The sequence below is a fragment of the Rutilus rutilus genome, assembly GCF_951802725.1.
Source record: "Rutilus rutilus genome assembly, chromosome: 9".
Classification (NCBI taxonomy): domain Eukaryota; kingdom Metazoa; phylum Chordata; class Actinopteri; order Cypriniformes; family Leuciscidae; genus Rutilus; species Rutilus rutilus.
In genome coordinates, this window is record NC_140223.1 from 10,800,417 (window position 1) to 10,828,206 (window position 27,790).

A 27,790-nucleotide genomic window follows, 5' to 3' on the forward strand; every position below is an offset into this window, starting at 1 on the left:
TCCAGGGCAAACAAAGAAACTCAGGACAGGAACATGGTACAGCAAACAACAACTGACAAACCACTAAGGATGGCTGACGCGAAACAGTCGTTCCGAAGCTTTGCGAGATCCCGAAGCGCAGATGTTTCGAAACGCTGATCCGAAGCGTGATTCAAAACACCTATGTCACGTGACTATGGCCAAACGAAGCCTCGAAGTGTTTCACTAAGTGTTTCATCAGGTGTGGTCCGCCGAATCAGCGTTTGATTGACACGGTCGGGAACAGACCACACAGTCGCACATCTGTATAAAAGTGAAATCAACGCATCTTGACCTCGTGGGTTTTTGTGAGAGGAGTTTGATTTTGAGATAGCGGATTTTTGGTGATATAGTGACATAGTGCGATTTGATTAGTTATAGGCTATTTAGGCTTGCATTTAAATTTAACATGAATTTAAATGAAACTGGAAAGAGATAGCAGTAATCTTTCCTCATTTGTATGTACTAGCTAAAAAAAATATCTCCGCCATCAGCGTCAATGGCCTCGTGGTCAGTGCGTCGACATGTAGCGCCTTTGCACTCGGGCGTCCCGAGTTCGAGTCCCGGCTCGTGGACCTTTCCCGCCTCGTTTTTTTGTCATCTCTCTACTGTCCTGTCACAATAAAAGGAAAATCACCAAAACAATATATATATATATATCTTTGCATGCCAGTAACAAGTGTCCCTTGTGAGAGGATTTTTTCAAAGGCTGGAGAAATTATCTGTAAAAAAAGAAGTAGTCTAATGCTGCGTTCCAGGCAGGTTTTTGAGCACGTAAATCACGACTTCAAACCACGACTCACGACTTTGTAGCGTTCCAGGCAACCTGTAGCCCGTGTTTTTCCAACCGTACCCGTGAAAGTGCACTGGAACGGCAGTCAAACCCGTGACTTCCCACCCGTGAACTCGTACTAGATCGATGTACTCCCAGTTACGAGTTGGAAAAACACGGGTTACAGGTTGCCTGGAACGCGGCATAAGTCCTTCCACAGCAGAGAAATTAATATTTTTGAATAAAAATCTCTAAAAAAGTGAGACATTGTGGCTTGATTTCTTTTATTAATATTCATTTTGCAAGACCAAAATAACATTATGCACAGTGAGGAGCCTATAGGTTACAATCTTCACATATTAGAAAATTATAATAATAAAAAAACAACACATTTTTTTAATGGCTCGTCAAGGTTGTTTCAGATCAACACCTGCAAGTGACCACTAGGTGTCACCGTTGAGACGGGTGTCGGATTGATTCGAAGCCTCGAAACAATATGGCACATTTGGTTCAACTGTTTCAATTGCTTCACGAGGCCTCGATCTGGCCATCACTACAAACCACAAAAGAAACACAAGGGCAATTTATACACAGGCTAACAAGTTAACAAGGGGGTGTGGTTGATTGTCATGGGAACACACGAGGGTAACCAAGGGAACTAACATGACACACCTGGAGAGACTAATCAACATGAAAAACTACAAAACATGGCACAAGACAGGAAATAACACAAAAGTCCTCACACAAGACATGAACACAGGCTGAGATTGTGACAGCAGGTATAATTTAATTACGGTATAACTTATGTTGTTTGTTATGCTTTTATCCACAATTAGTACAAGCCTGTTGTAGTGGACCCCGATCAAATAATGGTCAAAACTTTACTGATTAGTTTTATGAAGTTTATTGTATATCACACAGAAGATGAAGCGTCCGTTTTCAGTCTAGAAAATCACTGAAAGAGCAGAATAAAGTACAAGTACAAGAAGTGCTCATTAAAGTCTTATCCATAAACTTTCTCTCTCCCTTGCATTATCATCAACATACACAATGCATTACAGAAAACCTACAACTAACAGTAAACAAATGAGTTTTCATTGTTAATTCATGTTAACTAATGTATTTAACTAATGTTAACAATTGGAACCTTATTGTAAATTGTTATCGGAAATGTATATATAATGTACTTTAAATACAGTATATAAAACCATATTATCTGTAATGTTGCTCCCTGTTGTAATCCCTCTGACATGCATGTTTGAAGAGCCGTCTATAAGGATGCCAGTAGATGTGGATATAAGAACACTTTTCCAACTTTATTTAGGCCTCATTCTACCCAGTCGCATACAGGTGACTCACACTCGTACACTGTGTGGGTGGACATTGCATACCTTACATCAACACAGAATAACTGAAATGCTTATACATTACACTATCCAAACTTTCAGTCCATACAAAATGTGATTTGCCTTTACCTAAAGTTAGATTATAATATCATGATTTGATTTGCAAAAACTTCTTAATACATTTTTCAATGTATAGAAAATATTAGACATTTTTACAATTGTGTGATTACTGCTCATTGTTCAAAGCTTAAGTGTTTATTTCTAGAGTTATCTTAAGGATTGGTGTTTTTTTATGACTTGTCCAGTATCATGGCGATCACATTCAAGTCTGAATCTTCCAGATCATTCTCAAGCAGATCGATCTCTTTCAGGTGGGATGGATTTGATTTCAGAGCTTCGGTCAGTGCCATCACACCTTCATGTGTAACATTACAGTTGGACAACCTGAAGAAAGCAGAGTGGATTTGAAAAATGGTTTAATCTTTCTGATCTCAATGGAATAAATGTTTCTCTCACAGTTTTTATCAGTATTTCATTATTCAATTAGTTTGTAGCTATATTTGCCATGTCCTTATGGTGATATTGGTGGAAATATACCTTTTTTTAAATTAAAAATCAGTGTAGTGCTGTAGGTTTAGGCTTAGTGTCAGTAACTACACATAACTGCAAAACAGTAATTCATGTTAGCGGCCGCCTAAGATAATAACTAATGATCTTCGCAACAGAAGTGAATAAATAAATCAAAACTAACTTTAGCTGTACAATAACTTTATCCTAGAGCTGCTGTAAAGCCAAAACAATCTCTGTTACTGTAATTTCCTATTATCACTGTAAAGCTGTTTTGAAACAATTCACATTGTTAAAAGCGTTATATAAATGAAGGTGACTTGACTAATTTAGGATTGAGGGTAATAATTAAAGAATCAGCCATTAAAAGCAAAATGTTAAGCACATCTGAATATTGCAGGGGGAGAATACAAGAATTTAAGTTATTTTGGCCTTGATCATAAGCTGTCATTTTTAAACAAAACACAAACTGCACATGGAGCAATATTGTTTAATGGGGAATTTGCTGTGTACTGAATCTACCACAAGTATTCAGAATCATCTTGCCTCAGGATCTCCAGTTTACAGTAAGGATGACGCAGCCCAACAGAGAACAGCGTCACACCAGAATCCCGGAGCTCATTCTTGCTTAGAGAGACTTCTTTCAGGTTTGAATCTGTTTCTAGTATTGAAGCCAATGCTGCACAACCTTTGTGTGTTATATTACAATTATTTAACCTGTTAATAAAGTAATAAAAGGCATTAGTCATTATTAACCTCAAATCATTTCTCAATTCAGTATTTGTGCTCACTATAACTCACTTCAGTGTTTCCAATGCACACTGAACTTTCTCCAGAGCAGCACAGAGGTGTTTCACTCCTGAGTCTCCTATGTTATTCCAGCTCAGGTCCAGCACTTTCAGATGTGAAGGGTTTAAACTCAAAGCTGAGCTCAGGAAAACACAGCCTGCTTCTGTTACTCCACATTGCTTCAGACTACAGAGAAGAGAATACATGTTGTCTCAATCTACTGGCCAAAACCCATGAAGCACAATTTGCATGATGAGGACTCGTTTAAAAGTTGTATATTAAGAGTTAACAGAACCTACTTCAAAGATTCCAGTCTACACTCTGTGTCCTGTAGTCCAGCAGTTTGACTTATAAAATCTTCATACTTGTCCTTATTGTTTGAATAATTTGGCCCACTGCTGAACCATTCCTCAATTCTAAAGTGACATAGAAACATTTAATTAAATGTCTACATATGTAAATTGTGTATTAGTAATATAATGTCGTAATATTTCACTTTAGTCCAGAAGCGTACATCGGTTTGGCGTAGCATGATTTTTTTGCTCCGACACTGAATATTTCAACTCCTGTGTCCTGCACATTGTTGTGGCTCAGATCCAGCTCTCTCACATTGGATTGTGATGAAAGAAGTATAGACAGCGTTAGACAGCCTCTTTCTGTGATATTACAGTCATTCAACCTGGAAGAGAAAAAAAGATTTAGATTGTTTTTTTGTTTTTTTGTTGTTGTTGTTGTTGTTTTGTTTGTTTTTTTTGCTCTTTCATTATATATTAACAATTTGTTGCACTCACAAATATAATAAATTATGAAAAGTACTCACCAGGCCTTTGTAGACAGCTTGATCACAGGATGCAGCCAGGTAAAGAATGCATCTGATTTGCCATATTTATATAGTTCAAACTCATCAAACTTCTCATCTGATGTCATTAAAATGAACATTAGAGCCAACCCAAGTTCTTGGGACTGGATGTCTTCAACTTTTCCTGAGGTTATGTATTTTTGGATTTCATCATTTAGAGAATGATCATTGAGTTCATTTAGACAGTGGAACAGAAGAATACTTGTTTCTGGACAACTGTTTTTTATTTTATCCTTGAGGTACTCTGTAGTTTTCGAGGTGTCCTGGGGGACGATTGTTCTTTTCTTAAAAAAACGTTCTAGGAGGGCCTGGTTTGACTCCATCGAAAGTCCCATGAGAAAGCGAAGAAAGAGATCGAGATTTCCAGTCTTACTTTCTAAAGTTTTATCAACTGCACATTTGAGTATGGTTGGCACTGTCACATTTATTTCTGATTCCTTTGCTTTGCCTTCTACAAGCACATTTTTGCCATTGTTGTGGAAGGAGAGATGCACATATAGAGCCGCTAGATGTTCCTGAATGCTCAGATGAACAAAGCAGAAGACTTTCCCCTGATACCAGCCAGACTCCTCTCTGAAGATCTGAGTGCACAATCCTGAGTACACTGATGCTTCTGTCACATCAATGCCACACTCTCTCAGGTCTTCTTCATAGAAGATCACATTGCCTCTTTCCAGTTGCTCATATGCCAGTTTCCCCAGTTTGAGGATCATCTCTCTGTCTGTGTCCTTCTTTTCATTGTACTTTGTGTCTTTGATGCTAATCTGTGCCATCAGGAAGTGTGTGTACATCTGAGTGAGAGTCTTGGGAATCTCTCCTCTCTCTGCTTCGCTCAACATCTTCTCCAGAACAGTGGCTGAGATCCAGCAGAACACTGGGATGTGGCACATGATGTAGAGGCTCCTTGATGACTTCAGGTGTGTGATGATTTTATTGGCCAGACTCTGATCACTGATTCTCTTCCTGAAGTATTCCTCCTTCTGTGGCTCATTGAAGCCTCGTACCTCTGTCACTCGATGGACACACTCAGAGGGGACGAGATCGGCTGCTGCTGGTCTGGAGGTGATCCAGATGAGAGCAGAGGGAAGCAGATTCCCCACAATGAGGTTCGTCAGCAGCACGTCCACTGAGGCTGATTCACTTACATCACACAGCCTCACATCGCTCTGAAAATCCAGAGACAGACGACACTCGTCCAGACCATCAAAGATGAACAAGACTTTACATTTGTCAAAGGATATTTCAATTTCTTTTGTCTCAGGGAAAAAGACATGAAGAAGATCTGAAAGACTGAATGTTTTGTCCTTCATCAAATTGATCTCTCTGAAAGGAAGTGGAAATATGAGCTGGACGTCCTGATTCTCTTTCTCTTCAGCCCAGTCCAGGATGAACTTCTGCACAGAGACTGTTTTTCCAATGCCAGCGACTCCCTTTGTCAGCACAGTTCTGATGGGTTTGTCTTGTCCAGGCAAAGGTCTAAAGATGTCATTGCATTTGATCGGTATTGTTGCTCCTGTTGCAGTCTTTAATGTTTTTTCAATCCTTTTAATTTCATGTTCATTACTGATCTCTCCATTTCCACCCTCTGTGATGTAAAGCTCTGTGTAGATCTCATTCAGGAGTGTTGGGTTTCCCTGCTTTGCAAGCCCTTCAAAAATGTAGAGATGCTTCTTTTTCATGCAAGATTTTAATCTTTTGTGAATCTCTGGATCAGGATTTTGTGCATCATATCTGTAAAAATATAATTGTTTAAGTCGCAAATAATAAAACTAAAGAGCCTTAGCCTATGTAGGCCATTAAGTGTTAACTTAACTTTTTTTTTTTCATTATATTCAAACATCAATATATTTATAACATAAATATCTTAAACACTATGATATCAAATGTATTTTCCTTTTTTTGTAATCTCTTTTAATATAATGTTTGTGGGTAATTTAATTAGAAAGCTTTTTTCTACGAATGAAGACTGTGACTGAACAAATTGCCAGAAATATGAGTAATGATTCTAATAAGCAAGGTACATTATTAATTGAATAATGACTTAAGTATTGTTTTAATATGTGTCATTTCTTAGATCATGTGAGAGATCTGCATGATGGCAACTTGTCACTGAACAAGGAAGTCGGAGATGCTCTGCTGTTCATTGCTGAAACCCTGCAGCTGGTGGAAGTTAATGGCTAATCATCTCTACTCCTCCTAATTTACTACGTTTGACATTGTGAATGAGATCAGAATGATACAATACCTCTGGTGTGGTATATTTGATTCATCTTTCATTTGTATTGCACTGGGATGAGGTGAATTAGATATCTCTAGAGATCTGAAAAATACATTATTCATAGAAATGAAATTCAAATCAATTTGATGCATTTCTTAAAAATAAAATAAAAAAGATTAGGTCAAAATGTTAAATAATAATAAAAAAACTGTATTATAAATACTCTCTATTCTAACAAAACTTTGGCCTCAGACTCAGACTCAAAAATCATCCAATGAATAGTTACTTAGTGAAGAATGTGTGTTGTTTGAGTTTGGTTTATTATATCTCAATCCATTACTCTTTCCTCCTGAATGAGACTGAGGTTAAACCTGTGCTTAATAAAGACAGTTCTGTGTAGGCCACTGTGGAACATTCAGGAATTTGGAATATGGTGAAAATTGGTGAAGAATTTATAGATTTGAGAAATGCATCTTTGATTTCTGAAATAAAGTAATGGTTTGAGAATAATAGAATTAAACATTCTATTAAACATTCTATTCTATTACATTCTATTCTACAACGCGAACAAAGTTTTTATTTATAGCTGGAAGGCTACAATTATCACGACAATAGCACGTGCAAATAAAAGATATACCTTCTTCGGTCAAACTGAGAATCTCCATTCTTAAATTGAATTGGTATTTTTATCGATTTGTCACTTTTCAGGGACCAAACACTGGGATCAGATGAATGTGGTCTTTCTTGAGAACTGAACAAGACAACATAATCCATCTTACCATTAAACCACAATGAATATGTGCTTCCAAGTAAAATTCAATGTCATCAAGATTTGTTCAAGACAATACTGTATCATTTAAAAGCAAAAATAATTTTGATTGAATGATTTTGATGCCAAAACCATCGAAACTACATCACATAAAAATAGTTATTCACCTCTGATCAAACTGAGAATCTCCATTCTTTAATTGAATTGGTATTTTCATCGATTTGTCACTTTTCAGGGACCAAACACTGGGATCAGATGAATGTGGTCTTTCTTGAGAACTGAACAAGACAACATAATCCATCTCACCATTAAACCACAATAAATAATGTGCTTCCAAGTAAAATTCAGTGTCATCAAGATTTGTTCAGGACAATACTGTATCATTTAAAAGCAAAAATCATTTTGATTGAATGATTTTGATGCCAAAAACATTGAAACTACGTCACATGAAAATAGTTATTCACCTCTGATCAAACTGAGAATCTCCATTTTTTAACTGAATTGGTATTTTCATTGATTTGTCACTTTTCATGGACAAAACACTAGGGACAGGTAAATCTGACCTCTCCAGAGACCTGAAAAACAACAACCTTTTTCCCAGAAAGTTTATGTTCTTGTCAACAAAATATTTGGTTTCATTAATCTATATCTCTCTAGAGTTGAATATAATGTTCAAGTAAATTAAAATGTTGGTTTCATTCATCTTCAGTAATGAAAGGTTATTTGCAACAAAAACATTATTTACATATTGCTACAGGATCAAAAGCAACACAACTATGAAGGCACATGCAAAAATAAATGTAATTGGATTTACCTTTGTTTAAACTGAGAACTGAGAACTTCAGAACTGAAAAAAATAAAAATAAATCCATCTTCATAGTTCAGAGAAATTCAAAATCACTTTCACTCAAATTATATTAAGATTGTCAATGCCTTTTGTAATCAAATGTAATTAGCTGTACTGAGTTATAAGCAGTATAATTTGATCTCAAATTGTAAACTGTTGGTTTGAAGTGAATTTGCTTTGATCTGTCACTTAAGCTTATCCATATATAAAGATTATGCTTCTTTAAAATATTAATTTATATTTGATTTATATCTATATGAATATAATTGATTAAAAAATATTTCTCTCACCTTTTCTCTCCATCACAAGTGTTGTGATAATCAGTGTCGTCTTCAGCATTCATTTTGGTGTTTATGTTTTCCCAACTGCTGAACAGATTTATTCTGAATTCTGTGTCCATCACAATCAAATAAATATAAAAAAAAATAATATATATATATATATATATATATATATATATATATATATATATATATATATATATTACTCTCTCAAACACTTCAAAAGTATCAAAGTACTGGGAATGAGGAAGAAAAACAATGAAGGACACAAATAATCAAGCTGGTTGGACTGGTTTTTGAGTTATTTCCTGGTTTAGTTAATAGTTCACATACTTTCAGGTTGTGTAAGGCTTTGACTGTTTGACAGTGTCTTACTGAACATAAATACATACATTTTGTGATCATAAAATTATATAAGTTGTAGTGGAAGCATAGTGTTTATTTTGTGCTGTTTATAACACTTAAACTTCATGCATTCTGCAAATAATATAACTGAAAATCTTCAGATTAGACAGTGTCAAATGTATTTGAGTCTAACTCAATAATTTAATTTCATTATAATAGAGTAATTATCTAATAGAGTAATTTAACTCAAAATGATTTATCCTGCCTAATGTAATCTATCAAACATTCGTCTCTCAGTCTGTGCAGTTGTACTCACCATGTGTGCATTCCACTCGCTGTCTTATGAAACAACAGAATGATGGTGTTTTCTGTTTTACCTGCTCTGTGAAGGAGGAGCTAAATCTTATAAGAAACTGACAGGTCTGTGATTCATCACAGATGGAGCAGATACTGTATGAACCACATTACCAAGTTTGATTGAGAACCACTGCTAGAAAGTATTAAAGCAATAATGTTGCTGCTACTTGTGGAGACTGCAGTATTGAGTTTACTGTTTTGTTCATTTACCAATATCTGTAGGCCTGTTTGATTTATTTTTAAAATGTTTTATTTATTTTATTTTATTTTTTTATCAGCTTTCTCTTAATTTGAAAGCCTGTTTATTGTTACTGTGTTTATCTAATGACATACTTGATGACATTCATCCCATCTCCTCTAAACCCTCTAATCCAGACATAGGGGTTAATACTTATTTTTTATACTTATACTTATTTAAAACTTATTTTTGAATGTTGAAATATGACTACTTTTGTATGAACATAACACAATTTTCTAAATGAAACCTATATAGAAAAAAGAAGATATTTACCCATGAAAGTCTTGACAGATTTTAATCAAAGATAATCAGTCACACGTCAATAAGTGTCCTAATCTAGATAAAGGGCATACCTCCATGAATACTTGTCAAGTGGATCTTTAGAGAAAACTGTAGTCACAGTGTGTTGTTTTGATAATTTTTTTATATTTTACTTTTTTTACTCTGTAAGTATTCTGACGTAATTTATCCTGCGACCATCGGTGGCGCAGTTTGTGGCATGCAAAACTCTTCACTGAAATGTACCTGGATAAGATGGCTTTACAATACATCTATATTTGAGGTATAGATTTGACCTCAGAAAGTTTCAAAGCTCATAAAGGCATTTAAAAGCATTACAGCTGTTTTTTCAGGTATGCATAAATGCACACAAGTTTATATTGTTTACAGATAAGTTAAAGGTGAAAAAAAAAATTGTTAAACACAAATGCCATGCATGGTTATCATCGTTAAGCATGGTCGTTTATTTCTTACCTTTATAGTCTGAAAAATCCATTCACTGTAAACTTGATAGTACAGTGACAGTCAGCAATATGAGGATGCACAATGCAAGCCCTTATGTAAATAGGTACGTGCAAAAAGTATTCTCGTCACTTCATAAAATTAAGGTTGAACCATTGTAGTCAAATGGACTATTATAATTAAGTTTTTGCTATCTTTCTGGGCCTTGAAAGTGGTTATGGCTCTCAGGTTTCATCAAAAATATCTTTATACTAACCCTTTAACGTCCAAGGATATTGGCCCCGCCCAGCACGTTGTTAGCCCTGGCTCCCACTGGCCCGAAAATTGCAAGTGGTAGCACATAAAACCAGGTAAATTAGTTGTCATTGTCATTGTCACAGTTTCTACTACTCCTTTGGTACTTATATGACCATAAATTATGTTATTATGTGTGTAGATCATAAAATGTAATAAATAGTTTGTCAATGGTATACTTGATTTTTATTAAATAAATTGTATATACATATATACACATGTGTAATATGATTCAGACTACAGTTTATCAAAATGATCAAAGCTTTGCTAAGATTTGTGTTAGGGTTGTTTTTTTTTGTGTGTTTTATGATGACTTGTCCATGGAGATCACATTCAAGTCTGACTCTTCCAGATCATTCTCAAGCAGATCGATCTCTTTCAGGTGGGATGGATTTGATTTCAGAGCTTCGGTCAGTGCCGTCACACCTTCATGTGTAACATTACAGTTGGACAACCTGAAGAAAGCAGAGTGGATTTGTAAGCACAGGTCAGTGGTACATTACTTTTTAGTTTAAGAGATGCTTAATCAGATTTGAATAGTTTTTGAATCCAAGTTCACAAGTTTTCCAAAGTAATGCAAGTAATAAGTTTCCAGACGTTTACCTCAGCTTCTCTAGTTTACAGTGAGGATCCTCCAGTCCGACACAGAGCTTCTTCACACCTGAGTCTCGTAAATCATTAATACTCAGATCGAGCTCTGTCAGATTGGAGGTATTTGAGCTGAGAGCGGAAGCCAGAGCAGTGCAACTTTTCTCTGTCATTCCACATTTGTCCAACCTGATTTTTTTTTTTATATAAATTTTTAATATAATTAAATATAATTTAATATTGACATTATTAAAGACAATACCATTTGGAAGACTCCTGTTATTAACTCTTTATATAAAATTGTGTTATAACTCACTTTAGCGTTTCCAATGCACACTGAACTTTCTCCAGAGCAGCACAGAGATATTTCACTCCTGGGTCTCCTATGTTATTCCTGCTCAGGTCCAGCACTTTCAGATGAGAAGGGTTTAAACTCAAAGCTGAGCTCAGGAAAACACAGCCTGCATCTGTTACTCCACAGTTCTTCAGACTATGATGAGAAGAGGTAATACGTTTGACACCTCAAGACATTACATATACAATTTAATTACAGGTCCTACATGAATATATTTGTGCCATATAAATGTCAATGTTTTGTTAAAAATTTGTGGTAGAAATTACATACTGTACATACTGTATAGTAGGTACTAAATTTTGACTAAAGCTTGCTTCTCAACCATTAAAAAGTATGTTCTATATAGTATGATTGTAAGTATTCTGTAAAAAATGGAGGGAGGCATATTCAGACGCAGGGTGTGTCTTAAGAACTAGTCTGACTAGCGAGCAGTTAACAAAGCAATAAACAGTCTTATTTTTCAGATTCAAATCTAGACCAATCTACATTTCTGTGTAACTGACTTAATAAAGTTATGACCGGTCTTAAAGAACATAATTAGTTGGCTTACTTGTTAGACCGTTATGCAACCGGCCATAGAGAACTTACTTCAGAGATTCCAGGCTGCACTCTGTGTCCTGTAGTCCAGCAGTGCTGTGAGTCGAATGAAACTCATATTTTTTGTTCCCATGTTTATGCAGGCTTTTATGCTGGCTATGTGAACCACATCTTGGTGCTAAAACTGTCTTGTGCTTCTTTCTTTCAATTTCCTTTATTCTGATATGAGAAACAATTTATTAAATTGTGTAAACGCAATATACAGTATAACACAGTATAATTTTTAAGGTAATAATATTCCAATATTTCTCTTAAATTAATCTTAGCGTACAGTGATGGTCCTTGGGGTGCTCTGTTAACTCCAAGACAGAGTATTTCTACTCCTGAGTCCTGCAAGTTGTTGTTGCTCAGGTCCAGCTCTCTCACATTGGATTGTGATGTAAGAACTGCAGTCAGAAGTGCACATCCTTTATCTGTGATATTACTGTCATTCAACCTGACAAAATACAAATACATATATTTTTATTTCTTTGTATATGAATAATTCTGTACAGACATACATTAAAAAAATACAAAATAAAACTGCTCACCGGGCCTTTGTGGATAACTTGATCACAGGATGCAGCCGTTCTATGGTGTCATCTGATCTGCCATATTTTTGAAGTATAAACTCTTCAGTTTTTTCATCTGATGTCGTTAAAATATACATCAGAGCTGGCCAGAGATCTGGGGGAATGTTTTGTTTTCCACAGTTCATGAAGCTTTGTAATTCCTCAATCAAAGAATAATCATTTAGTTCATTTAAACAGTGGAACAGAACGAGACAATCATTTGGACAAAACTGTTTTTTGGTTTCTTGCTTGAGATACTCAATGGTTTGGTCTCTTTCCAGGGAGCTGTCTGTCTTCTTCAACAAAAGCCCTTCTAGAAGGCTGTGATTCGACTCCAGTGAAAGTCCCACGAGGAAGCGAAGGAAAAGATCGAGATGTCCATTTCTGCTCTCCAAGGCTTTTTTGACAGCACACTTGTGTAAGCTGAACATTGTCACAGGCTTTTCAGATTCATGGGCTTCAAGCACGTTTTTGCTGCTGTTGTGGAAGGAGAGGTGCACATATAGAGCCGCTAGATGTTCCTGAATACTCAGATGAACAAAGCAGAAGACTTTCCCCTGATACCAGCCAAACTCCTTTCTGAAGATCTGAGTGCACAATCCTGAGTACACTGATGCTTCTGTCACATCAATGCCACACTCTCTCAGGTCTTCTTCATAGAAGATCACATTGCCTCTTTCCAGTTGTTCATATGCCAGTTTCCCTAGTTTGAAGATCATCTCTTTATCTTTGTCCTCCTTCTCAGTATACTTTGTGTTTTTGATGCTAATTTGTGCCATCAGGAAGTGTGTGTACATTTGAGTGAGAGTTTTGGGAATCTCTCCACTCTCTGCTTCGCTCAACATCTTCTCCAGAACAGTGGCTGAGATCCAGCAGAACACTGGGATGTGGCACATGATGTAGAGGCTCCTTGATGACTTCAGGTGTGTGATGATTGTATTGGCCAGACTCTGATCACTGATTCTCTTCCTGAAGTATTCCTCCTTTTGTAGCTCATTGAAGCCTCGTACCTCTGTCACTCGATGGACACACTCAGAGGGGACGAGATCGGCTGCTGCTGGTCTGGAGGTGATCCAGATGAGAGCAGAGGGAAGCAGATTCCCCACAATGAGGTTCGTCAGCAGCACGTCCACTGAGGTCTCTTTGGTCTGATCCCGTAGAATCTCATTGGTGTGAAAGTTTAAGGGAAGACGGCACTCATCCAGACCATCAAATATGAAAACTACAGAGGAATTTTGAATCATATGTAAACTTATCTCTCCCATAAAGAAGGTTTGAAGAAGACCAACTAAACTGAACTTTTTGTCCTTCATCAAATTGATCTCTCTGAAAGGAAGTGGAAATATGAGCTGGACGTCCTGATTCTCTTTCTCTTCAGCCCAGTCCAGGATGAACTTCTGCACAGAGACTGTTTTTCCAATGCCAGCGACGCCCGTTGTCAGCACAGTTCTGATGGGTTTGTCTTGTCCAGGTAAAGGTCTAAAGATGTCACTGCATTTGATCGGTATTGTCGCTCCTTCTGCATTCTTTAATGTTTTTTCTATCATTGTAAGCTCATGTTTATTACTGATCTCTCCAGTTTCTCCCTCTATGATGTAAACCTCTGTGTAGATCTCATTTAGTAGTGTTGGGTTTTCCTGCTTTCCCAATCCCTCAAAAACATACTGATGTTTCATTCTGATGTAAGATTTTAATCTTTGGTAGATCTCTGGATCATGTGTTTGCTGGTTATGTCTGTAAAGAACAAGTCTTTTCATAAGCAAATAATAAAACCACAAAGACTTTCTCATTGTTAGAAAATGCATGTGTTCTGTATATACTTGAGAGTAAACTTGAAACTGTAATATTCAAGCAATGTTAAGTTATTTATTGCTTTTCAAATAGTGAAGGCTGTGGCTTTTATATTTTGTCTAAGTGGGTTTGTAACAACATGTATATAAAGTTGCACTGATTAATGTCATAGACAAGATATTAATTGAAAATTAACCTAAATTGTAGTTTGTTCCTTACACAAATCTATTCAAAGAATTTGGATTAACTGCTCTCCAGTTTTCACTGTTGTTTATTATGTGTTATTTCAGATCAGCTGAGAGGAACTGAGATAAACATGAAGGCAACTTGTCACTGATCAATAAGTAAGTCTGAGATGATCTGCTGTCTTGCTGAAACCCTGCAGCTGGTGAGAGTTAAAAGCAGATCATCTGTACTCCTCCTTATTCACTGCGTTTGACATGGTGAGACATTAGAACCCCGTCTCTGAACTATGAAGCACAATAAGTGCACTTCTCTAGCTTAAATCAACACTAACAGGTGAACTGATGTACTGTGAAACAAGACCTTTGGTGTGGTAAATTTGTTTCATCTCTCGATTGAATTGGGATCTGTACTTCACTGGAATCAGGTAAATGTGATTTCTCCAGGGAACTAAAAAAGACAAAATAAACTTTATTGCAGTTTACTCCCCATCACTTAAATGCATATCATTAAAAAAGAATTATTTCAAAACCAAATGCTTCACTCAAAAAAAACTTTTTCTTCTATCAAAACCAAATGTTTGCCTAATTTTCACAAAAACAGTTTTGCTACTTAGTGGAGAATGTGTTATTTGAGTTCATGTTGTTATGTTTATATTCAGAGCTATTTTTTTCCTGAAAGAGAATGTGGTTAAACACGTGCTTAATTAAAAGAGGTTTGGCAGAGGAAAAAAAGATTATTTGTAGTTTTGAAATATTCCTTTGATTTGAGAACATAAGTATTAGTTTGAGATCCATAGAATCAGTTTTAGTGTGTAAAGAGTTGAGGAAAAACTTTAACAACATTTTCTTTATTGCTAGATGGATACAATTATCACTGCTATACCCGGTGCAAACATGAAGGTAAGTAGATTTACCTTTGATCAAACAGAGAATCTGCATCTTTGAACTGAATTGGCATTTTCATTGATTTGTCACTTTTCAGGGACAAAACACTGGGATCTGTCGAATGTGATCTTTCCTTAGTACTGAAAAAAAAACATAATACTATTTTCTAGCAAACATCTCAATAACATTAAAATTTAAGGAAAATCAGTTGCAATTTTTTGTTTGTATCTACTTCACTACAGTACCAAAATAATAGGTAATGTAAGTTATCTCACATTAAAGATGCACTGTATGTACCTTTGATCAAATCCATCTTTGAACTGAATTGGCATTTTCATTGATTTGTCGCTTTTCAGGGACAAAACACTGGGATTTGTCGAATGTGTTCTTTCCTTCGTACTGAAAAAAAAAATCATAATCCATCTCACCATAGTTAAAAAAAAAAAAAAAATTCTAGCAAACATCTCAATGGCATCAAAATGGAAGAAAAATCAGTTGCAAGCAACCATATTAATAGTTACATAAAACATATACTATATGCACCTTTGATCAAATCCATCTTTGAACTGAATTGGCATTTTCATTGATTTGTCGCTTTTCAGGGACAAAACACTGGGATCAGGTGAATGTGGTCTTTCTCGCTGAACACTGTCAGAAACAACACAATCCATCTTCATAGTTCAAAGCAAGTCAGCATCGCTTTCACTCAAATTATATTAAGAGGGACAATGGCTTTTGTAATAAAAAGGTACATTTTTAAAATATATTTAGCTATGTTAGGTTATAAGCAGTATGATTTAAACTCTAAACTGAGCTGTTTTAACTGAATTTGCTTTGATCTGTACAATTTTGAACAAATACAACTTTAAACTTCAAAAATATTTTGCTCACCTTTTCTCTCCATCACAAGTGTTGTGATTAGTGTCTTCTTCAGCATTCATTATGTTTCCCTAACTGCTGAACAGATTTATTCTGAATTCTGTGTCCATCACTGTCAAACGAAAAAGAGCGAATGAGGAAGAAAAACAAAGGACATGACTAAAACTGCCTCCAGAAGCTGGTTTAACTGGTTCATGAGATGTCGGTAAAGTACCTTCCTGGTTTAGTCACTTCACATGCTTTCAGGCTATGTAAGGATTTTTGTTTGGCTGACTGAACATAAATATACAAATTTTATGATGATGAATTAGAACATGATTGCAGTGGAAGTGTAGAGTTTGCTTTTTATAACACTCAAATACATTCTAAAAAATAATATAACTAGAATAACTTGAGATTTTGCAGCATCAAATGTATTTAATTCTTTATAACTCAAAAGAATGTATCCTGCCTAGGTTCTCAAACATTCTTCTCTCAGTCTGTGCAGTTTGTGCTCTGGATTCCACTCACTGTTTCCTCATGAAACAACAGAATGATTGTGTTTTCCTTTTTCCTTTTTGCTTACCTGTGAAGGCGGAGCTAAATAATCTATTAAAAAAACTGACAGGTTAGTGATTCATCAGCCTACAGATGGAGCAGATACTGGGCTACAATACATTACCAAGTGACAGATGAATTTGCACCACAATACAGTTAAGTTTGATTGATAACCATGCTATAAAACATTATGGCATGGTTTTACAGACAGGGCTTAGATTAAGCCAGGATTAGGCCTTGCTTCAATAAGGACATTTAAGTAGATTTTTTAAAACGTGCCTCAGAAAAAAACATTACTGGTGTGCATCCTGAGACAAAACAATGGCACTGACATATTTTAAGATATATCAGTGCAAGTTGTTTTCAGTGAAGACAGCTCAAACATGCTGGGACTAGCTTAAGCCTTGTCTGTAAAACCGGCCATATAGCTATGTGTAGACTATACACAGTATTAAACTAGTTTGATTATTTTTGTTCGTCTTCTGATTATTCTATTTGATTTATTTTTTAATAGATGTTTTAGCAGCATTCTCTTAATTTATCTTAAAACTGATTTATTGTGAACATAATCTTTATGATTTAGCCTACTCCCCTCTAAACCTGAAAGAGACGGGTTCATGAGCTTTTTTCAATGTTGAAAAATGTAACTATTTTGTTTGAACATTGTGTTTACCAAACAAAACTTGTAAAAAAATAAAATAAAATAAAAAACGATAAAAAAAGGCATTTGCTCATGAAGGTCTAGACAGATTTTATATCATGTTATCATAAAAGATAATCAGCCACACTTCAGTAAGATCTAGATAGAGGGTAGACCTCTGTGAATACTTATCATATGAATTTTCCGAGACTGCTTAGTCACAGTGTGTTGTTTTGATAGATTTTTGCCGTAATTTATTCTGCGAGCTTTGGTGGCGCTGTTTCGCATTTGAAGGACGTTTGTGGCACGCAAGTTTACCTGGTAATGACGCTATAATGTCCGGATAGCTTTACATCATTTGTTGTTGTGATAGTAGTTATTGCACAGCAGTGTTTTGCTTTAAAAAAAATCATAATTCACACTGTCTCCCTTCAGCTGTTTTCATGTAGGCCTACGAAACTCTTCAGTCGATTTTACTTAGAAAGTTTCAAACCCCAGCTGATTATTCAGGTATGAAACGTAGGCCTACAAACACACACAGTCATCATTAACAAATAAGTTAAGATCAATATACTTCGATGTGTTTTTGTAATAAAACTGGAAAAAAGGGTTTTGAATATGTTGTATACTAAGATACCCCCGTTTACACCAACAAAGTTATGCCTGCCTAACTATCCACCTTATTTTTCACCGCAAGAGCGGGCGCCACCATTTTTTTATTATAATGTGTTAGATTTCTGGTAAGCCACTTCCGCTTAGTTGTAATGTGAATCCGTAGTTTTGACTGGCTAGCTATCTTTTAATATGGACTACAGACAGACTGGCGTCCTTTGCACAGTTAGTGTGTGCCATAATAGCTGGTTCAAGCATAAAAAATACCTGCAAAATATTAGTTTTTACCATAATCCACGCACCAGAAATGAATGTGGGCACCCTATGATCTGCACTGCAAGAAGCTCATCGGCATATAGCGAAACGGAAGTCTAACACCAAAGCCCGTCTACGGAAAGCCTGTTCACTCCAACGCCCTATTAAGTCCTATTGGTTGTAGTTCCAGTCAGAGTTCCACTGGGTGCGCTCGTCATGAGTGCAAAATGAATGGGAGTCAATGGGGCTAGACGGCTAAATTTGTCTCTTTCACCCGATTGCCGTTGAGAAATCTCAGATTTGATTGTAGGTTTTGCAAGTTCAACATGGGTTATAGGTCGAAAGTTGAATGAACGAGTACTTATGTCCTTTCGATTTCTTACAGGTTGAGTTGTTGTTGCCCATAACACGCTAGCATTCTGCTAATGAACGCTGACTGGTCAGTAAAGGACTGATTACGACCAGAGATACCGCTTGATGGCATCGTGGCATCCGAAGCGGGACCAGAAACAAACAAAACAAAAACTCGTCTAGCACGTGTATTTACCTGTGTCAGCTGTGTTGTCGATGCCTCGAGAGAAAAGAAAGTGCAGAGCGCGAAAGCACCAAAGTGACTGAAGGATTGCCGTGAAGCAGTATCTCTGGTCGTACGATGTGTATGACGTCATTGACATTTTTAAAGACTTTTTAAAGCAAATAAGTGACTCTAAAAAATCTAACACCAAGCAATGTGTAATTTCTTTGCATCCCCTTTCGAAAACAACATTCAAATTACTAGACAAAAAATTATATCCTTGTCCTGTGAGCGCCCTCATATGGAACAAGAGTGGAACTGCAACCGGAAGTTTATTGAGTGGCACTTCTCCCCTTATTAGACTTTCTCTGCTAACACGTTAAAATGAAGTACGTCATCGTATTTACTTCCGCGTTGCAAAATAAGGTGAATAATGATAACTTTAGCGTACACAACAGCGGATGATATGGTTGTGTTTATTCTAAGCGCGTGCTTGTCTGCCGCTCGTCGCGAGCTCATTACAGCAGGATGGATTGTGATTGGCTGTTCGTTTTCATCATTCATCATCTGGATGGAATCGTTCTGAAAGTGATTCCAAGTTCCGAATTTTGTTTCTCTGTGCCGTTATCGTTATAGTTGTAGTGTGGACTCTGCTATTCTTTAATATTGAGAATGATTTTTAGAACTATATCTTTATCGTTATCTTTGTGTCCTTGGTGTAAACGGGCCTTAACACTTTTTTTAGTTTATGTTTACAGTGTGTAATATGTCTGTTGTATTTTCCCTCCTGTGCAGTCTAGTTTTCTGGATTACAGACAGTCATTTTGGTTAATCAGTTTTCCGGTTATTTTATTATCAGGCTACTCATTTGAATTTTACACAGCAGTCGCGTGGCTCCTACCTGTATGTTTATTGCGCTGTTTTCTTCAGATGTCCATATTCATCATCTTTATGACAAGAGGCATGAGATCATTTGAATGATGTAATAATTCTCTCAGAATTTCCCAGCATGTTAATGCAAATAAGCTTCTAGTAAGGGTGTCATTATTAAATGCAGATGTATTTCCAGAAAAGGGTAACAAATTATTTCACTGCTACAGCAAATATATATATATATATTAATAATTATATATATATATATATATATAATTTGAATACAATTATATATTTTTTTATAATTCAATTACATTTTCGGATTCTAAGCAATTATTTATACAGCTATAAAATGTGATCTTAAATTACATGTTTTGTCCTTTAAGTATAATTTATAAACCTCTATTAAAACCCAAATTAAGAGGAAACATTTGTGCCCTTTGAGAAATCCTCCTGAAGCCCATCACACTCAAATTCATCTCTCCACAGGTCACTGCAGCGCCCTGCGGTTCTCCCCTGCAGAACCGTAATCCTTTTAGAACCAACGAGCAGCCAGGCGTGCTGGAATGTGCCGTGACAAGGAGAGATCAGGTGGATGAACGTTTGATTTTCCTCCTTTTTAAACCAGCCAATTTGATAAACATTTGCATAATCCATAAATGTGGGGAACAGCAGGTCAGTCATTACAAATGAAGAGTGCAGCCAAAATGAGTGTCTATATTTGTGTGTGTGTGTGTGTGTGTGTGTGAGCTGATGTACTGTGTCCACTGTTAGTGTGTTAACTACAGTAGGCTATCATGTGCTGGCTGAGAGCTGTATTTTGTCCACATTCACTCCTGCAGAATGTCAGTCCAACTTTTATAACACCAAACAATTCATACACAAATAAACAAGCATCTTCACCGCCAGAACAGGAAATGAGCTTGAATTCATCTTTGTAATGATGGGATTCATAGGTTTGATGACCTTTGATGTTATCAGAGGTACATATCCTTCACTTAAAAAAATTAATTGAAGACAACTGACATGAGATATTAAATCTTGTTTTTAGATCAATTTAAAGGTTGTATCAGTGATTTAAGGCCCAAACATAAATGATCACATTCATCTAATCTTTCCTAACGATCCGCTAGCTGCCCGCCCCATAAGCATGCCGTCAAAAAACCGCGTCAGGGGTGGGTGTTGTGAGGTTTTCGCTTGCAGCCGTCATAGACAGCCGTGCTCGAGCGCAAAACCTCACAACACCCACCCCTGTCTGTGATTGGTTGGAACACTATTTATTTTGGGTTTGAGTGGTGGTGAAACCAACTGTTTTTGTGTGCAGATCTCAGAGCCTAGGCTGCCTACAGAGACGCGTTTTTTTGCTGATACAACCTTTAATGAGGTTTATGCTTAAAACAAGAAAAACTAATGTTTGCCTATGGGTTCAGACAAATAAAGCTGTTTTCCCTTTGAATTAAGTTTATTTTTCTGATCCTACAGGCAAATATGTATTCATTATACATTTTTTAGCAAAACCGTATCAAATTATTTTTGGTAAACAACATAATATCCTTCTCAAGTAAATGTATCTTGTTTTATGCATGTTTGCATATTTATGCCAAAAACAAGACTGATTTATTTTGTTGCAGTGCTCATTCTGTAGGCCTTGTGACTTTATAGTCAACATTAAACAGCATTTGCAACTCATTTTTCTTCAGTTGACATATTTTCGAGCAAGAGATGTACATTTAGAAATGTATTGAATGACGAAAAGTCTATGTGAGTTGGTCATTTAAATTGGTAAATTAAGACAACAATTTCTGAAAGAAAAGTGATTGGCCTTCTAAAGCAAGTTAAAATACACTTTGATGACACATCAGACAAACATTTCTTTCTTTTAATCATTCACAACAAGAGCAGAAACATGTTTTTCTGAATTTGTGGAAGGCATATAGGTAACTGTAGATATAGATGTGCATTATTTGTTTTTTTTTTAACACACACACACACACACACACACACACACACACACACACACACACACACACACACACACTTGCCTGCTCTGTTGTGTCCTGTACGACCTGCTGATTTTCAGTGGTCACATGCAAAATGTGTTGATTAGAGAAGAGAGGAGAATGCCAGATATACCACTGTGACACACACTACTCTGTGTTGTCTTTTGCGTTATGTGAAAAACTGAATCCCCATTTAATCTCAGTGGAGAGAGCTGTGATCATCTCTCTAGTTTGAGTTCTTGGCACATATGTTGCTCACTCCAACTTTCAACGGAATTTGATTACTTTGTTTCTGGTTCTGACTCTTATAATCTCTCTCCTCAAATATCTAAATCTGTTGACAGGAGTGGAAGTCCTGGCCGAGTGAGCAGACTGACCTTTGACATTCCAAAGGAACTTTTAAGTGTAAGAACTTCCTGTTAAGAGGAAAACATCCCGTCTGTGTGATGAATGTTCTTTTCACCTTTTGCTTCATATATTACTCCAGCCAGGTGAGTACTAGTAGCCTCAGACGGCAAACCATTGAGTGTCTGATGCAACACAAAAATGGCAAGTTTTCTTTCAAAACTATGAGTTCCAAAATGATTGGAGCTGTACGTATTTTCCAGAAGTCGAAGTGCACTTTTTATCGGTTCGTCTGAAACGTGTTTAAAAGGTGCTAAAGTGCTTCAATACGATCTTCCAAGGAAGATCTCATCGCTTGATTCGACAAAGTTTAAGCAAAGGTTTGTGCCATTGTACTAAACCTTAAAATGTAGTTAGACACTTAAAGGGGACATAATATACCCCTTTTCACAAGATAAGAACATCTTAGTCTCTGGTGTCCCAGAATTTGTCTGTGAATTTTCAGCTCAAAATACCTCACAGATCATTTATAGCTTGTCAAATTTGGCCCCTATTTGGGTGTGAGCAAAAACACACAGTTTTTGTGTGTGTCCCTTTAAATGCAAATGAGCTGCTGTCCAGAAGAGGGTGGAGCCTTTACAGCTCATGCTTCAGATACTCCGGTTAACAACAAAACTGGAGAATCTCACGCAGCCAAAATGTCAGCAACTGTCAGTAGTGATGTTCAGCTTTATATGTTCGAACCTCAGTTGGACACTGATGGAGAGACTCAGGAAGAAGTTGCAACTTTTAGAATGCAACTGGTGTTTTGGTTAGTGGATAAATTCATGTAGTTGTTGTGGAGTTAAGTTGATTCAACTCATCGACTAGCATGTACTATCTAAAAATCTTTCAGAAACAACTTTTGTGCAAATCAAGCGCTGAACTGACCCTCGTTTGTGAAGCAATGCGGTGTAAAATTATTTCTTCTGCACATTTCCTTCATAAATGAAATTCAACCACAGTGTCCTCAGTGGCTCAGATGCCTCTCTATTCAGACTCTTTTGTTCGCTGGTTCATCCAATAACAGAACATTTGTAATGTTTTTGGCGCAGACATTGGTGCAGACAACAGTAATGGCGACTGCTGTGGTTTACTCTGGGCGGGATCTATGCTAATAGGACAGATCGTCACCAGTTGCGGGTAGGGTTGGGTATCGTTTCATTTTTAGCGATTCCGATTCCGATTCTGCTTATCGAATCCGGTTCTTATCGATTCTTGTTTCCGATTCCAATATTTTTTGGAGGGAGAAAAAAGGGCAAATACTTGAAGAATAAATATTTCTACCTTTTATTCTTGCCAATTTTAAGCAATAACCAATAAAATGGCTAAAGTGAAAGGAGTCTCTTCACATAAAGGTGTTGATTACATTATTACTCCAGTAGGTGGCAAAAATCGACTGTTTTTTTCATTGAATTATTTATTCAAGAAGACTCGAGAGATTCGTTCAAAAACGGTGAATCATTCATCATTAATTAAACAAGTATTTATGAGACACTGAATTAATTAGTGTTTGAATTAATTATTCAAACTAGGTTTTTTTTTTTAAAATAGACTATTAGACTAAACATGTTATTCTGATTAGTTGTCTGATGTATGTAATCGTGATCTCCATTTTAAACAAACAAAAAAAATGATTTTAAGCCACATAAGATTCCTGAATTAGGGACCATTCACATATCACGTCTAAAAATGCATGGAAAAGCACGGCCGCGCCGCTTTCTCCTTCTTTCCACAAGCGCTTGCGCTCCGTGGCGTCTGTCGTTGCTATGCAACCATGAACTGCACTCTCCATGATGACGACGAGGAAGTATCAGCAAAGGATTAATTGATTTATAGCCCTTGCATTAGCTTTACTAGGCTACTAGATATATTTATGGAGATGAGAAATAAAAACCCGCCCTGTTCAGCTATGATCAGCTGTTCGGCCGAGCTTTTGATGTTACAGAAAGGTCGGTTGTTTTTTGTCACATGACCTGCGCACCGCTTGCGGCATTCTGAAAAGTTGAGATGTTTTCATCTCGCCGAGGTATAGGCGAGCCTGCAAAAACGAGCGCCACGCACCGCATGCTCGTCGCGCCCACGGCCCACGTCGCTTCTATTATGAACGTGCTTGCCGCGCGCCTACTTTTGAAATAACGAATTTGCAACTGTCCCAAAGTCAGGAATCGATAAGAGGAATCGTAATGCGTGCGTCTTATCGAATACCCGGTTTTTGGAAATTTGTTACCGGTTCTAAAATGGAACCGGTTCTTGATACCCAACCCTAGAACTTGTGGGCGGGGCTTATTCTTACGTAAGAGTGTGGGGAAATCTGGAAGCGCTCGTTTGGAGAGACTGTTTATGATTTATGGGGATGATAAAAAAGGAGTGGGTGGATTTTTACCATTACAGGCTGCTTGTGTACAGACACTGAGGACACACATCTGTGTTCAAACACCTTATAAAAGTGAATTTTGCATAATAGGTCCCCTTTAAGCTACACTTAAAAATGATAAATGGCATTATATTAGATTACAAAATATCAAATAATGTTGCATTTATTGCAAAGAAAGTCATTTTACATTTAAACATTTCACAATAATAATCTTTCACTTTCAGATCAACCTACATCTAAACATCTCAACTTTACATGATGTCTAAACGGGCGGTTCTTCTGCTGGTTGTCTGGCTAGATCTGAATGGGTAAGCACAGGTGGGTCTGTTTATGAATATCGACTGTTTATGAATTGCTCAGCCTTAAATATCTTCAAAGCATGTCTTCATGTCCACATAATCAAAATATCCATGAACACAAAGCACGGGTGTACTTCCAGAGAGAGTGTGAGAGCGAGAGAAAGACATTGCAGAGTGGTGTTCCTCATCAATTTCCTCTCTAATCCCTCCATAATTCCCTCAGAGTAATAAAATATCAGTCGAGACAGCTTTTCCTCCTCTTCTGGAAAAATTCCCGACTGACTTTCGTGAGAGAGGGATTTGGGAAGATTAAGGAATAGTATGTAAATGACATGAGAGGGAAGGATTTAGGAAGAAGGACCGTCACATTCCAGAAGCAGACTGAGATGGGGAGACGGAGAATAGATACAGGGAATTTCCCTTGGTGTTTTTGCGATTGCATGAAAAGCTGTGGTCAGCAGTGTTGTTGCGCAGTAGAGATTTGACATTTAGTGTAAGAGCCGTCAGGTTGCAGGACGCGAGAGCGCCGGTGACCACAGCAGGTCTCTGTGAGTTGTATGACCGCTTTAGGGCAGCGTAGCGGGATACAGGGAAAATGTGTTCAGCTCCAAATGCAACACAACTACGGACTGTTATACAAACCAGCTGTTCAGAATCCCAGCTTGTTGCCTTTTTTGGTAAGACTGCTCAAAATGCTTCGATCAGTGTCAAAGTTCTTGATCAGACCCTGAATAAAACAACAAATGAAACACTTTAAAATAAATTGGTCAATTTCTGGGGTGATGAGTCCCACAAGACCTGTCTGCGTGTCTGGAACATATTTCACCCAAAAATTATGTTTTGCTTAAATTATGAAAGCTATTTCTAGGACCATTAGGAGTCGTTTAACAATCTGATTTAATTTTAATAACAATTAAGCACATTATTTCTCCCAGTGTTCATTATTTAAATAGTTTTTTATGTGGGTTTAAAACATCATTGTATTGTAATACATTATTTTACTGTGTTTTAGTACAGAATGCGAATAATGTAAATAATGACAATTACATAAAAGAAAACTGAGCAGTCTTTAAGGTTTTTTTTTTTTTTTTTTTACTCTGTAGCTTTCGTAGATATAAATATTAAGGCCAGCGATCAACTAAACTCAATCATCTCATAGTATGCACACGAGCATAGCACATGTTGGGACCTTCTCTGGCTCTTTCTTCTCCTCATCTCTCTCTCTCTTTCTTTCCTCTCCTAATTTCTCTCTTTCTTCACGGTATAGAGTTTTAATCAGTCCCAGCTGTGTGATATTGCACGGCCAATTAACGAAAACCATTTGGCTCAGTCTCAAATGAGACAACCACATGTACCCCTTTTCTCTCTTACACACACAAATTTTTACTCCAGATTTCAAATGTAACCTTTTTCATTTTCTATATGTGATCATCTGTCTTACAAGATGCAGATAATTAACGAACATAACTGACATTGAACGCAGAAACAAGGCGAGATACAAGCTCATGAAAAATCCACACCATCTTTCTCAACTCAAAATTTCAACATCACAGAATAACGGAGTAACTGCCCCAGACACGTGAATACTGCCGTCTGATGAAAGACCTCATTTAGGAGCCAAGACCTTTGCAGTTTCCTGTTGATAGTGGATCACAGCTGGAGGTCAAAGGTCATCTGTATGTGTGTGTATCTGTGTCGCCTAACACTCTGACAAAGTGTTCTTCATTTTTCATTCTGTCCTACATCCCTGATTATACTCTAAACAGACCTTTTTAGAGGAGGGTTGAAGAGAGACATTTAAGATTATTAATATAATATATTAAGATTATTCATCTGTTTTATTTTTGCCTTTGCAAGTTTGTGACAAAGCACGAGTCGTTATGTCACAGCATCATAAATGAGTTTAGCCAGTCTCTATTTCTCTGTGAAACTGCTCAAAAACATGAAGATTAAGGCACCTTATTTTCAGTTTGGTGGCTTAAAGGGTTGGTTCACCCAAAAAAATTCTGTCATCATTTACTCACCCTCATGTCGTTCCAAACCAGAAAGATTTTCATTCATCTTCGGAACACAAACAAAGATCTTTTTGATGAAATCTGTCCCTCCATTGACAGCTATGAAAATACCAATTTGACGCTTCAAAAAGTTCATAAAGAGATCGTAAAACTAATCCATATGAATTGAGCGGTTTAGTCAAAATTTTAATCGCTGTATATGATGAACAGATTGAATTTAGGCTTTTATTCACATACTTTATTTATCATCAACTCACACATCAGTTGTTGTAAACGGAAGCTTAAGCATGTTCGCTTGACGTGTGAAAACAAGAGGTTTGTTCTCACGCATCAAGCAGGTTTGGTTAAACTTCTGTTTATGTTCGCTGATCATTGTTTATGTGAATAAAAGCCTAAATTCAATCTGGTCATCATATAAAGCCATCATGTCTTTTCCGAAAATTTGGATTAAACCGGTCAATTCATTTGGATTAGTTTTACAATCTCTTTGTGACTAAGCGTCAAAGTGGTAGCGGCGCAGCTGTCAATGGAGAGTACAGAACTGGCTTGAGCCACTGAGTCACTTGGACTATTTTAAACATTGTCTTTACTAACTTTCTGGGCCGGCAAGTTTCAATAACATAGAAGCCTATGGAGGAGTGAGACTGGTCTCAGATTTAATCAAAAATATCTTCATTTGTGTTCCGAAGATGAACGAAAGTCTTACAGTTTTGGAACGACATGAGGGTGGGTAATTACTGACAGAATTTAAATTTTTGGGTGAACTATCCCTTTAAAGTTTTCACTGAAGTAAATGCTGATAAAAGATGCAAAACAGATCACAAGTAGACACGGTATTATTGAAACTTGTAATTAGACTTAAGTTACGTATTAAGTTTTCAAAAGTAATGGCCAATTTATTCACTCAGCAAAGCCAATTTCACTTGCTGAATGTTCATTTTGGAGCATGTTTGAACTCCACAGGTAGGCCTGTCCAAATGATTTCCAAAATTGCTCCTTTTATACACTGAAA

At 36.7% G+C, this 27,790-nt stretch overlaps 3 protein-coding genes across 4 annotated transcripts in view; all 3 read right to left on the reverse strand.

Annotated features, from left to right (window-relative positions):
- The window catches only part of LOC311297560 (uncharacterized protein), a 165,799-nt gene that overhangs the window by 73,091 nt on the left and 64,918 nt on the right, over positions 1-27,790 (reverse strand). The window lies entirely within an intron of this gene.
- Positions 1,687-9,184, reverse strand: LOC311296780 (NACHT, LRR and PYD domains-containing protein 3-like). The gene is made up of 13 exons (XM_084418675.1): positions 9,128-9,184; positions 8,476-8,550; positions 8,153-8,185; positions 7,803-7,928; positions 7,506-7,616; positions 7,207-7,320; positions 6,597-6,671; positions 4,313-6,082; positions 4,007-4,171; positions 3,792-3,908; positions 3,505-3,678; positions 3,250-3,420; positions 1,687-2,580 (listed from the first exon to the last, which is right to left on the reverse strand). Exons 1-13 carry the CDS (start codon positions 9,136-9,138, stop codon positions 2,427-2,429), a joined length of 3,096 nt encoding a protein of 1,031 aa, XP_084274801.1. The 5' UTR covers positions 9,139-9,184; the 3' UTR covers positions 1,687-2,426.
- Positions 10,614-16,403, reverse strand: LOC311296781 (NLR family CARD domain-containing protein 3-like). 2 transcript variants are annotated; one of them, XM_084418676.1, is made up of 11 exons: positions 16,285-16,403; positions 15,937-16,041; positions 15,691-15,792; positions 15,423-15,533; positions 14,870-14,956; positions 12,512-14,266; positions 12,253-12,417; positions 11,973-12,140; positions 11,346-11,519; positions 11,045-11,218; positions 10,614-10,896 (listed from the first exon to the last, which is right to left on the reverse strand). In XM_084418676.1, exons 1-11 carry the CDS (start codon positions 16,332-16,334, stop codon positions 10,746-10,748), a joined length of 3,042 nt encoding a protein of 1,013 aa, XP_084274802.1. In that variant the 5' UTR covers positions 16,335-16,403; the 3' UTR covers positions 10,614-10,745. The 2 variants fall into 2 exon arrangements, with proteins under 2 accessions (XP_084274802.1, XP_084274803.1); XM_084418677.1 differs by lacking the exon at positions 14,870-14,956 and having other exon boundaries at positions 16,285-16,374.

Coding starts and splice junctions, on each gene's coding strand:
- LOC311296780 (XM_084418675.1), bottom strand. Junction 6,672..7,206: donor TCTCAGTTTGACCGAAGAAG/GTATATCTTTTA, acceptor TGTATTTTTCAG/ATCTCTAGAGATATCTAATT. Junction 3,679..3,791: donor TGTAGACTGGAATCTTTGAA/GTAGGTTCTGTT, acceptor TCTTCTCTGTAG/TCTGAAGCAATGTGGAGTAA.
- LOC311296781 (XM_084418676.1), bottom strand. CDS start 16,334: ATGAATGCTGAAGAAGACACTAATCACAACACTTGTGATGGAGAGAAA. Junction 15,534..15,690: donor AAAGATGGATTTGATCAAAG/GTACATACAGTG, acceptor TTTTTTTTTCAG/TACTAAGGAAAGATCACATT. Junction 11,520..11,972: donor TGCAGCCTGGAATCTCTGAA/GTAAGTTCTCTA, acceptor TTCTCATCATAG/TCTGAAGAACTGTGGAGTAA.